The following is a 13078-nucleotide window of genomic DNA, read 5'->3' on the forward strand; positions in this document are numbered from 1 at the left end:
CTGCCCCTGGCTCCCAAGTGCGATAGGCTTCATCATCATCAAGTAGTGTCTGCATGTCACTGATGTCCTCATCAACGGTCTCTGGGTTAGGAGCCTGACCGCTTACAACACAAGCTCCTGCGCCACTCTCCTCATCACTACTTGCCCGCCTAGCAGAGGAAGCTGCGGATGTCTCCTCCAGAATTTGGGTGGGAAGTAGCTGCTGACTGTCCTCTAGCAGATCATCCTCGCTGTGTAGTGGAGTTTAGCCCACAGCATACAATACTTCTGTGGCTGAGGGAACAGCAAAGGACAGAGGGAGGTTGAGGACAGGTGAGGGCACAGGAGCCATGCCAACTAAGGTTTGTGACTAACAAACCCACCGACTGTTGGCTGGGGGTGTCTGATGTCACTGGATGAAGTTAACCAATCAAGAACCGCTGGGTTGCTGGTCAAGACACGCCCGCTAGATGACATCGGGAGCTCAGACCTCTCGCTGTGACTCCTGCTGCCACGCCCCCTTACTCTGCTACAATCTCTTCTTGCGCCCAAAACATTCAAGACTCCTCCTCCTCTGTGCATGGCCTGGCACTTCTCTGCCTGACATACAGTGGGATGTGAAAGTTTGGGCAACCTTGTTAATCGTCATGATTTTCCTGTATAAATCGTTGGTTGTTGCGATAAAAAATATCAGTTAAATATATCATATAGGAGACACACACAGTGATATTTGAGAAGTGAAATGAAGTTTATTGGATTTACAGAAAGTGTGCTATAATTGTTTAAACAAAATAAGGCAGGTGCATAAATTTGGGCACCACAAAAAAGAAATGAAATCAATATTTAGTAGATCCTCCTTTTGCAGAAATTACAGCCTCTAAACGCTTCCTGTAGGTTCCAATGAGAGTCTGGATTCTGGTTGAAGGTATTTTGAACCATTCCTCTTTACAAATCATCTTTAGTTCATTCAGGTTTGATGGCTTCCGAGCATGGACAGCTCTCTTCAAGTTTACACCACAGATTTTCAATTATATTCAGGTCTGGGGACTGAGATGGCCATTCCAGAACGTTTTAATTGTTCCTCTGGATAAATGCCTTAGTGGATTTTGAGCAGTGTTTAGGGTCGTTGTCTTGCTTGAAAGATCCAGCCCCGGCGCAGCTTCAGCTTTGTCACTGATTCCTGGACATTGGTCTCCAGAATCTGCTGATACTGAGTGGAATCCATGCGTCCCTCAACTTTGACAAGATTCCCAGTCCCTGCACTGGCCACACACATCCACAGCATGATGGAACCACCACCATATTTTACTGTAGGTAGCAGGTGTTTTTCTTGGAATGCTGTGTTCTTTTTCCTCCATGCATAACGCCCCTTGTTATGGCCAAATAACTATATTTTAGTTTCATCAGTCCACAGCACCTTATTCCAAAATGAAGCTGGCTTGTCCAAATGTGCTTTAGCCCACCTCAAGTGGCACTTTTTGTGCTGTGGGCGGAGAAAAGGCTTCCTCTGCATCACTCTCGCATACAGCATCTCCTTATGTAAAGTGCGCTGAATGGTTGAATGGTGCACAGTGACTCCATCTGCAGCAAGATGATGTTGTAGGTCTTTGGTGCTGGTCTGTGGGTTGACTCTGACTGTTCTCACCATTTGTCGCTTCTGTCTATCCGAGATTTTTCTGCCACTTCGAGCCTTAACTTGAACTGAGCCTGTGGTCTTCCATTTCCTCAATATGTTCCTAACTGTGGAAACAGACAGCTGAAATCTCTGAGACAGCTTTCTGTATCCTTCCCCTAAACCATGATGGTGAACAATCTTTGTCTTCAGGTCATTTGAGAGTTGTTTTGAGACCCCCATGTTGCTACTCTTCAGAGAAAATTAAAAGAGGAGGGAAACTTACAATTGACCCCCTTAAATACTCTTTCTCATAATTGGATTCACCTGTGTATGTAGGTCAGGGGTCACTGAGCTTACCAAGCCAATTTGAGTTCCAATAATTAGTTCTAAAGGTTTTGGAATCAATAAAATGACAACAGTGCCCAAATTTATATACCTGCCTAATTTTGTTTAAACAATTATAGCACACTTTCTGTAAATCCAATAAACTTCATTTCACTTCTCAAATATCACTGTGTGTGTCTCCTATATGATATATTTAACTGACATTTTTTATTGTAACAACCAACGATTTATACAGGAAAATCATGACGATTAACAAGGTTGCCCAAACTTTTGCATCCCACTGTACTTGTAGCTGAACTACACAAATTAAACGGAAATTAAAACACCCCTAAAAGTAACAAATATATTTTTCTTTTTGTACTAAAATAGTCTACTAAACGCTTTCACCACAATTAACTGCAGAAATGCACTGAGAATATATTTTTCCAGCAGTACTGAAATACGCCCCCACATGCTTTCACCAGAAATAACTGCAACAGTGCAGTGCGTATATATATTATTTTTGTTGGACTGAAATAGGTCACTATAACGCTTTGACTAGAAAATAGTGATGGACGAACATAGACCGGGACGCCTCGTGTATGCGCGTTCGCGATCAAATGTTCGCGGCAGGCCTTATTCACTTTAATGGCAGTCAAACCTGAAAAACCTTCAGGTCATATTTGCAGCCACCAAATACTTACTAGAAGTGCACAAATAGTCCCACAACATGGACAGTGACATACCAGAGGGGGGTCAATGGCAAAAATTCCCACAAAAAATATGTTTTTTTAATCAGGGGCCATTTTTATGCGTCTTAAAGGGAAAATCTAAAAAATGTGCCCTGCTGGAGCCTAGAAAATTTTTATTTTAGGCCACGGGAGTACAGGCCCCAAAAATTAGGCATTCACCTGACAGAAAAGAACAAATGATTATGTGGCTGGAGGTATATTAGACAGTCAGTGCATAACAATTTTGCTGTAGGCCAGTACAAGCCCCAAAAAGTAGGCATTCATCTGACAGAAAAGAACAAGTGATTTTGCAGCTGGAGGTATATTAGGCGGTCACTGAATAACAAGTTTACTGTAGGCCAGTGGAATACAGGCCCCAAAAATTAGGCATTCTCCTGAAAGAAAAGAAAAAGTGATTATGTGGCTGGAGGTACATTAGGCGGTCACTGAATAATAATTTTACTGTAGGCCAGTGGAGTACAGGCCCCAAAAATTAGGCATTCACCTGACAGAAAAGAACAAGTGATTATGTGGCTGGAGGTATATTAGACGGTCAGTGGATAACAAATATTGCAGGCCTCAATCAATATTTGGTGGAAGCAGGTATATCAATCACCTTAATCAGTATTTTGTGGAAGCAGGTATATAGAACCCCTTAATCAATATTTGGTGGAAGCAGGTATATCGCACCCCTCAATCTGTATTTTCTGGAAGCAGGTATATCAACCCCCTTTCTCAGTTTTTCGTGGAAGCAAGTTTATCGCACCCCTCAATCAGCATTTTGTGGAAACAGGTATATTGAACCCCTTAATCAATATTTGGTAGAAGCAGGTATATCACACCCCTCAATCAGTATTTTGTGGAAGAAGGTATATAGAACCCAATAATGAGTATTTCCTGGAAGCAGGTATATCAAACTCCTTAATCAGTATTTTGTGGAAGCGGGTGTATCACAGGCCTCAATCAATATTTGGTGGAAGCAGGTGTATCAATCCCCTTAATCAGTATTTTGTGGAAGCAGGTATATTGCACCCCTCAATTAGTATTTTATGGAAGCAGGTATGTAGAACCCCTTAGTCAATATTTGGTAAAATCAGGTACATTGCACCCCTCAATTTGTATTTTATGGAAGCAGTTATATCAAATCCCTTATTCAGTATTTTGTGGAAGCAGGTATATCGCACCCCTCAATCAGTATTTTGTGGAAGTAGGTATATCAAACCTCTTAATCAATATTTTGTGGAAGCAGGTGTATCGCAGGCCTCCATCAATATTTGGTGAAATTAGGTATATCAATCCCTTTAATCAGTATTTTGTGGAAGCAGGCATATCAAATATCCAATAGATAGCTTTGTGCTTGGTAAGCTGTGTGGAAGTGCCACAGCCTCCTCAAACTTTCAGACCCCACCAATAGGCCATCAGTATTAAACATCTGGAAAACCTCTTAAAAGAGAATATGTATTTTGCTTGTGGTGCCTTCTAGAAGATAGCAAATCATCTTCCTTGTCATGACATGGTGCTACTAAAATTGCTCCTATGATTTTAAATGCTATTATTTTACTAGTCTTTACAAAGTTTGGTCGAAAATCATTAGTCATATGATCACACAGATATTTACTGCAAATACCATGCTCATTAAAGAGTTAAAAGGCAAATATAAGTAGTATATGCTAACTTTTTACACACACTAAGCATGATAATGGAACACAGTGAAATACTGAGTGCAGAAGGTTAATTACATATACAACAGCTTAATTGTATAAACTTAACCAGCAAATGTCTTCAGGTTGGGAAAGTGACATTAAATTGTCCTGTTGCCAGTGAAGGAAGGCTAAACATACAGAACACCTCTTTCAGTCCATTACTGAATTGGCAGTAATCTAGTAATGCAACATCACAGATTTGTGAACAGATTGGCCATCCACAAGGTCAGTATTACTCAATGGTTTGCTCATCTTCTAAACATAGAACTAAAGGTTTCATGTAAAAAAGACTGTTACACCTCGTGTCATTGAAAATACTCATAGACAAGTATTTCAACATTATTAGCTAGAAGAGCATGCTTATGGAGAACAGGGTTTTAAAGCTATTATCATCTTGAAGATAATTACAGTGATCATAGGAAATGTTCACACTGTCGCACTGTAACTGCTTTGGTATAGGTAGACAGTACACAGTAAACTATTCTGCATTATTAGTATAATAATTGTGAATTTTATTACATCACTTATAATAATAATAATAATAATAATGACATAAATATATTACATAATTAATAATTAGGCATATATCACATTAAAACCCCATTAACCTATTTCTAAACTTCTCGATTAGTCATGACAGTTGTAAGTGGTGCAACTGCATTGTGTAACAGATCTTAATGGAACCTTCTTTAAGTTCTGTCAGGTACTCATTGTATAAATGTGCTAGAATTTAGGCTAAATCTTTATAAGTACATATCTTGTATCAGATTTAGGCAAACTTTAGGCAAATCACTTTTGTACCTAGACAGTTTTGAGTATATAAAAAAGGTTGTGTGGCTTAAAGGGAACCTGTTACCGGGATTTTGTGTATAGAGGTAAGGACATGGGTTGCTAGATGACCGCTAGCACATCCGCGTCAGGACTCATGTCAGGTTAATTTGCATATGTATCAAATCGGGTTTTTTTACACAATAAAAGCACACAGAGCTATGGGGACTGGGTATTGCGGATGTGCTAGCGACCATCTAGCAACCCATATCCTCAGCTCTATACTCAAAATCCCGGTGACAGGTTCCCTTTAAATAAAGGGGCCATAGGCTAAATGGGTCAAATTGTGTCAAAATTGCCCAATTTTTTTGCAAAATAACATTTTAAAGTAAGCCAACCAAGAGATGGCATAAGGAAGAGAACAACATGACCCACTGTGATAAATTTAGATTGATAACTATTCCGTCTGTCTGGTTTCGTTTTACCTTGCCTAAAGAAAGTAATAATAAATCCCTATAGCTTTTTTGTTTTTAATATTTTTATCGCATTTATGTGGTCAGTGATGTTTTATATATTTCTGGTATTTTGCTCCATGGGCTAAAAATGCCACCAAAACACCTGGCTTTATCATATGTTGTAAAATTAAATGTGAAGCAGCTGTTTAAAATATACCACACTTGACATGTTGTCTCCTTTATACCTATATGGCGCCTTCACATACAACAGATTTTTGTGCAGAAATTTCTATAACTGAAAATTAGTACCATTGATGTGAATTAGGCTTATATAAATCTATGTGGTTGCAGCCAAGGTAACTCCACTCAGATGGCTGGAACTGGTTTTTAGTCTCAAAAATGTCTAAAACAAAATCAACCTCATTAGAAGGCACCCATTGTCGGTGAGACTTCTACTGATTTCCAGATCTCCAGTTTGCTAATGGAATTGCAGGTGCAACAGTAATTTGAGCTGACTTTTACATAGAAAAGCTTATAATAACAAACATGTTGGATTTTTTTTAAAAATCATACAAAATCTTTCTCTCTAGTTTTTTTTCTGATCATCGGAAATGAATAGTAACTGAAAATATGCCAGTTACTAGGATGTTATAGCATTATGTTTGTGACAAAGAGCGTAGACTTGCACAATTACAACTTTTTATGCAGCATCAGTGTTAAACTGAATACAATAATAATAAAAAACAGTTTAATCTCCAAGAAAACCTAATTTAATTTCTAGCTCAGATAGCATGTAATTGTGCTAATAGAGAGGAGTGTTTTGTTGCTTTATCTGTAAATAAAGTCTATTAGGAAATGATCTTCTCTAGTAGAAAGTGTGTCTTTGGTATATTTTACTAGCTAAGCATGGAAATCTGTGTCAGAGTGATTACACCTTTTATCCACTGTGAGCTCTCTTTTTAGGTTCCCAATACTCTTTAATTTCCCACTTCAGCTAATTTAGCAATAAAATTGCAGAGGTTTAGTGAGGTTAGCTACTAAGGAAGTGGAGCATGAATGTTCTTTTAAGTTCAATTCAATGAAATCACATAATCTAAAAGAAAGAATTCATTAAATAACAATTAGGCAGAAATGGATCATTGACAAAATATATACAGTTTGATACTAAAATTAATTTATTTTCGCAACGGTATAGAACATTTGGTAATGCAACAAATAAGATTAGATTTTTAAGGTTCATTTAATCTGTGTTAATTGAGATAAAGAAAGCAAATGATTGATAATTAAACCACATGTTGGCACCAGTAAGATGGCGGACATTTTGTTATCCATTGTTTAGTGCTGACTAAGCCCTTTACACAAGTAACACTGTCAGTGATAACATTCCCCTATTATCTGGAAAGAAAAAGATTGAAGATTCCAGCACGGTGATCAAAACTAAAGAATAAAATACAAATAATGAGTCCATGTTCTATTCTTCCAGTGCACTGAAAGGCAATCATACGTTGAATACTGTCATTGATTGCTCTAAGAAACAAGTCCCATATGAAGGTGTGGTGTTACTGGGAGCAACCAATCAGCTTTCAGCTGTCAATATCTATTGAATAATAATAGCTACTATGATATTTTGGTTGCTATGGGCGACTGATCCAGTTTTTATTTTCATTGGATTCTAAGTTGGATTTTAAACCAATATGTTTGAAAGATAACAACCCTATAATATATTAAAGTAACTGTCCTCTCCCACTAAGTAACCCACTGTTTCCAATAGACTCTGGCAATTTTTGTCAACTTTAATAAAAATGTCATCTTTATTAACCTCTTCCTGACAGCTGCCAAATATGCATGGCGGATGTTGGGTCTTTAAAAATGGCACCTACTCCGAAACTGAGTAGGCACAAAAGATGGTAAGCGCAGACACTCTCTGGCAGAGTCCATGATCAGACACCGATCACAGACTTTTAACCCCTCAGATGCCGTGATATATTGCAACTATGGCATGTAAGTGGTCAACTGTGCTCCTTGGGACCAAACATAGTGATTCTGCCACAGAGTGCAATGGTAAGCCATAGCAGTCTGTGGTATAAGTGATTAGACAATTGCATGCTAAAGTCCATTGGGAGAGCTATAATAAATTTTTAAAAAATTAAAAAATATATTAAAAAACACTAAGAAAAGTTATTTTTTTAAATAATAAAAATCAAAATTCAAATCACTTCCATTTAAAAAAAAAAATACTACTGCTGCATCTAAAAATGCCTTTTACAGCTTCACACTTAGGGTCCATTCACACGTCCGTAGTGTATTGCATATGCGCAATACACCGGGCCGGCATCCCTATAGAAATGTCTATTCTTGTCCAATATTGCGGACAAGAATAGGACATGTTCGATTTTTTTCGGGAGCCACAGACCGGAAGTACGGAGCCAAGGACCGGAAATGCGGATGCGGACAGAACACTGTGTGCTGTCCGCATCCTTTCCGTCCCCATTGAGAATGAATGAGCCCGCACCCATTCCGCAGAATCGCGGAACGGATGCGGACCCATTCTACGGACGTGTGAATGGACCCCAAATGGTATGCAAGGTATACAATAGTAAATGGTGCCTTTTGAAAGTACGTTATATGTTGTCCTGCAAAAAACAAGCACTAATATGGCTATGTGAATGGAAAAAAAAAAAAGTTGTGTCACTTTAAGGCAAAAAGTAAGTAAAAAATGAAAAAGAAAAAAAAAAGAAAATTGCTATTGCAGGAAGGGTTTAAATATCCACATTAAAAGTGGTGGCCAAACACACGACACAGCACAAGGAGCAATGGTAGGCAATACTCTACAATGATTTGTATGTTTCATCTAAAATGAAGTACCAGTGCATATAAAAGCATCATATGCTAAGACCAATAATTAAAGACATAAACAGTGCATAATTGGTAATCTCTACGAGGCATCACACGCTTACCTGGGGATTTGACATGCCAGGGTAAGATACTCATTAGGTAATGTTTTAGCTTTATGCACTTTGTTTATGTTGGTCTGAGTATATGACGCTACCTTATTTTGGTTGTTATGTGGGAGCATTAATAACTATTGCGGACATACTGATCATTGTTAATATTTACTGAGCATTGCCTACTATTCATCTCTGTGCTTCATTCTGTGTGTTTAGTCACTGCTATTAATGTGTTTTAATTAAGGACATTTAATAAAAAGGGCACATATGACAATTAATAGTGGTATCATATGAAGATTTGATGTTGTCTGACTGCTCCTAGTAGATAAACTGAGAAAGGAATATTTGTTTTAGTATGAATCTTGTCAAGTATAACCGACACTTCTAAAAGTAAAGACAATCCACACATAAGATGCCACATTTCACACAGTTTACTATTTTTTTCTACACCTTTGCTATGTTCATAGGTAATTTAAGAAATCAGATAAAATAGAGTACGTTAAGTACAGTAAATGATTTTTTTAGCTCTCCTTTGATACCTGCTCTACTGGTACAATATAAAATTAATCCCAATTCCATAAGTGTTCCACTAGGCATCAGTAAGACCAATGCCTATTGTGTAGAGTGGTATACCAATAAAGTGCAAGAGACATCAAAACACCTGCACAAGGAAGGTGATCCTTGCCTAATTGATTCTTTTTTGTAATTTTTTTTATTTATCTTGCACATTTGTACTTTATTGGTGTTCCCCTTTCACATAAGAGTCATTGGTCATAAGCACTACACTTAAAGGGGTTATCCTGGTAAAGCTAGTGATAACATCTTCAGGATAGGTCATCATTATCACATCAGCGGGGGTCCAAGTCCAGGCATCCCTGCCATCAGCTTTTTCAGAGAGCTGCTTCACTCACCACAGCTCTGGTGAGAGACACAGGCCCCTGGCAGCTTTCTGGGGACAGCGCCATACATCGTATAGTGGCTATGCTTGGTACTACAGCTCAGCCCCATTGATTTAAATGGGGCTGAGCTACAACTAGGCCATGTGACTGTTGTACAGTGATGTCACTGGCCTAGGAAGAGGCTGCAGCACTCAAGGTCTCGGTGGGGGTGCCACGCTCCCACAGATCTGATATTGATGATCTGTGGGAGCGTGGCATAAGTCATAAGTCATAAGTCATATATATCTTTTTCCTGGATAATCTTTTTAAGAAATTCGGATGTTTTTGTTACTGCATTTCTTGTTTGGATTTTGTGATGGTTACTTTGATCATGTGTTTGAAGCTTTTTTTTCTTTAAAATTATAGAAAATGCAAAATATTTAAAATAAAAAACCCTTCTACTACTACTACTATTACAAAAAAAAACTTCTACTACTACTACTACTACTACTACTACTGTACTTCTAAAGCTACTCTTTTCAGTTTTGTTTAAAAGGTTATCCAGATATACAACAAACATCTGCCAAACTGACACTTTTACCACAGAACCCTTTGGAAATTTTACAGGATACATTTGTGCATCTTCCTAACATGGTGTGAATACTACTGTATATATTATAGAATAAGCACAAATCCCATCATTGAGAGCATGGAAAACCAAGATGAACCAAATAGTTAGACTTAAGTGCCTTCAAAGTAATAATAAAAGTTTCCCAATATTCACCCTCTATTCTTTCATTCACTGCTGTACACATGATGCAAGATCATAGGTATCAACTTAAATCTACTTATTACCATATCTGTAACCTAATTATAGTTTTATTCCTGACTTTGATGTGCATTCAGTCAGTTTTTTTGGTACCCTGCATGGCCATAAGCTTTATTTCAAAAGCCTAAAAATTAAATTTTACAGACAAACACGTTGTGATGCACATTTGTCTATTAGTTTTATTTTTCAAAAACCTAAGGTCCATATTACTAGAAAGACTGCATTTGATAGCAGGAGGCAGTAAAGACACATTCTTTTTTTTATGTATAATTGATGTATTATTTAAACATTTTTACATTTTGCCTCAATTAGGACTAAATTATACATGGAGAAAGAAGACGTCCAGGAGAAACAATCTAGCTAGGGAAAAAAAATTGTAGGCCTTATAAATCCTCTTTTATATCTTCACAAAAAATACTGCACACTTTTTATACTTACCGTAGTTGTCTTTATTCGCCCACCTGGTTGCGTGCAGGTCCAACCTGACTTATTGATTAATAAATCGCAGCCTTCCCCTTCTAAACATGGAAGCATTTCACACCACTGTTTCGTTCGGATAATACGTGCTGTAAGAAGAAAAGAGGGAGAAATGTGGTGATTTTGTGCCTCTGAGATGTTACATGTCTGTGTAATCATCATCCTTAATAATAACTAGTTCAATGAAAAATGGGTCAATGACTTGTCCTAGTTAAATAACAGTTAACAAATGATAAACTGTTGTCACATGATAAAACTAAATGACTGATTCTCGCTTTGTTACATGAATGATTCATTAAAGGACAAATATAGCATGTATTATAGTTTGACAAAGATTGCACACCTTTATGTAAAGTAACACATGCTACATCGAGGCTCTTGCATACAAAAAAAAAAACATAGCAAAGACAATACTGAAGTGTTCATGACAAACACTTGGATTGCACAAAGTGGCAGGCTACATCATCACTGTTCAGAACGTTGACCATAACAAATGATCTCAGTGAAGTTACATTCTTACAGTTGCATCTTATCTTCTCTTAAATGGGCGTATGGTCATTGGGGACACCCGAGCAAGGCACTTTCTCTACTGGGATCCAGTGTAGAAAACCATCAGGTATCAGTGGCTCGTTCACATGGATAGTAGCCATACAATGCTCTATAGAGTGCTTAACATTGCCATTGCTCAGTGATTTCAGTTACGGGAAATCTGACACAAAATTCAAGCCAAAGGGTATTTGTAATTAAGGACATTGATGACATTTGCTATAGAATTACAGGATTGGTATACAATCTCCAATCCCTGAGTCAGTGAAGCACCTTTGTTACTTAGCCCGTTATTTTCTGCCTTATGAGGTTATCCAGCAAAACTTATGGTACCTTTAAACAGCTGGATGGAGCATACAATTGTCGGGAAGGAAGCATTCCTTTCCAACAATCGCCTGCTTTTCAGTGAAGGTGAAGAGGAAAATTTACATGCAGCGATCTCCTCCACTGTATGGAGAGGAGTGATCACTAATGCCATTGATCGTCCTCATACAGAATCATTGTTTGCCGGCATCAGAGTTTTTATACACCACGATCTGCAGCCCACAAGTGATAATTTAGGTGACTGTCCCAATGATCATATTGCTTGTTCATCAAGTAACCAGTGGCACCTTTAAATGGGCTTATTATTTATGAGTGCTCGTAGCAATAATCTGTCAAAATATCAGGCAGTGTAAAGGGGTCTTTATTTAACACCTATCTACAGGATGGGTGATAAATAATGGATCCCAGGTGTCCAGATGTTGGGACCTCTTGAGATCCTAAAAAAGAAGGGTCTGAAGTCCCCTCATTGAATAAGGCAGTAGTGCTCATGTTCATGGAAACATATTGACATGTACAGTACAGACCAAAAGTTTGGACACAACTTCTCATTCAAAGAGTTTTCTTTATTTTCATGACTATGAAGGCATCAAAACTATGAATTAACACATGTGGAATTATATACATAACAAACAAGTGTGAAACAACTGAAAATATGTCATATTCTAGGTTATTCAAAGTAGCCACCTTTTGCTTTGATTACTGCTTTGCACACTCTTGGCATTCTCTTGATGAGCTTCAAGAGGTAGTCCCCTAAAATGGTCTTCCAACAGTCTTGAAGGAGTTCCCAGAGATGCTTAGCACTTGTTACCCCTTTTGCCTTCACTCTGCGGTCCAGCTCTCCCCACACCATCTCGATTGTGTTCAGGTCCGGTGACTGTGGAGGCCAGGTCATCTGGCGCAGCACCCCATCCCTCTCCTTCATGGTCAAATAGCCCTTACTTTCAAAGTTTTCCCAATTTTTCGGCTGACTGACAGACCTTCATTTCTTAAAGTAATGATGACCACTCGTTTTTCTTTACTTAGCTGCTTTTTTCTTGCCATAATACAAATTCTAACAGTCTATTCAGTAGGACTATCAGCAGTGTATCCACATGACTTTTCCTCAACGCAACTGATGGTCCCAACCCCATTTATAAGGCAAGAAATCCCACTTATTAAACCTGACAGGGCACACTTGTGAAGTGAAAACCATTTCAGGGGACTACCTCTTGAAGCTCATCAAGAGAATGCCAAGAGTGTGCAAAGCAGTAATCAAAGCAAAAGGTGGCTACTTTGAAGAACCTAGAATATGACATATTTTCAGTTGTTTCACACTTGTTTGTTATGTATATAATTCCACATGTGTTAATTCATAGTTTTGATGCCTTCAGTGTGAATCTACAATTTTCATAGTCATGAAAATAAAGAAAACTCTTTGAATGAGAAGGTGTGTCCAAACTTTTGGTCTGTACTGTATATGTACCCCTTTAATATGTTACATATACCAATACCAGGATGTGAC

The 13078-nt window shown here is 38.1% G+C and overlaps 1 protein-coding gene across 1 annotated transcript in view; it reads right to left on the reverse strand.

Annotated features, from left to right (window-relative positions):
• Positions 1–13078, reverse strand: part of TAFA5 (TAFA chemokine like family member 5) — a 721247-nt gene that overhangs the window by 167500 nt on the left and 540669 nt on the right. Inside the window, exon 3 of the mRNA XM_040412213.1 lies at positions 10669–10796. Coding sequence (XP_040268147.1) covers positions 10669–10796 — 128 coding nt within the window. The remainder of the gene's footprint in view (positions 1–10668; positions 10797–13078) is intronic.

This window comes from Bufo bufo, chromosome 1 (assembly GCF_905171765.1).
Source record: "Bufo bufo chromosome 1, aBufBuf1.1, whole genome shotgun sequence".
In the NCBI taxonomy this organism is placed as follows: domain Eukaryota; kingdom Metazoa; phylum Chordata; class Amphibia; order Anura; family Bufonidae; genus Bufo; species Bufo bufo.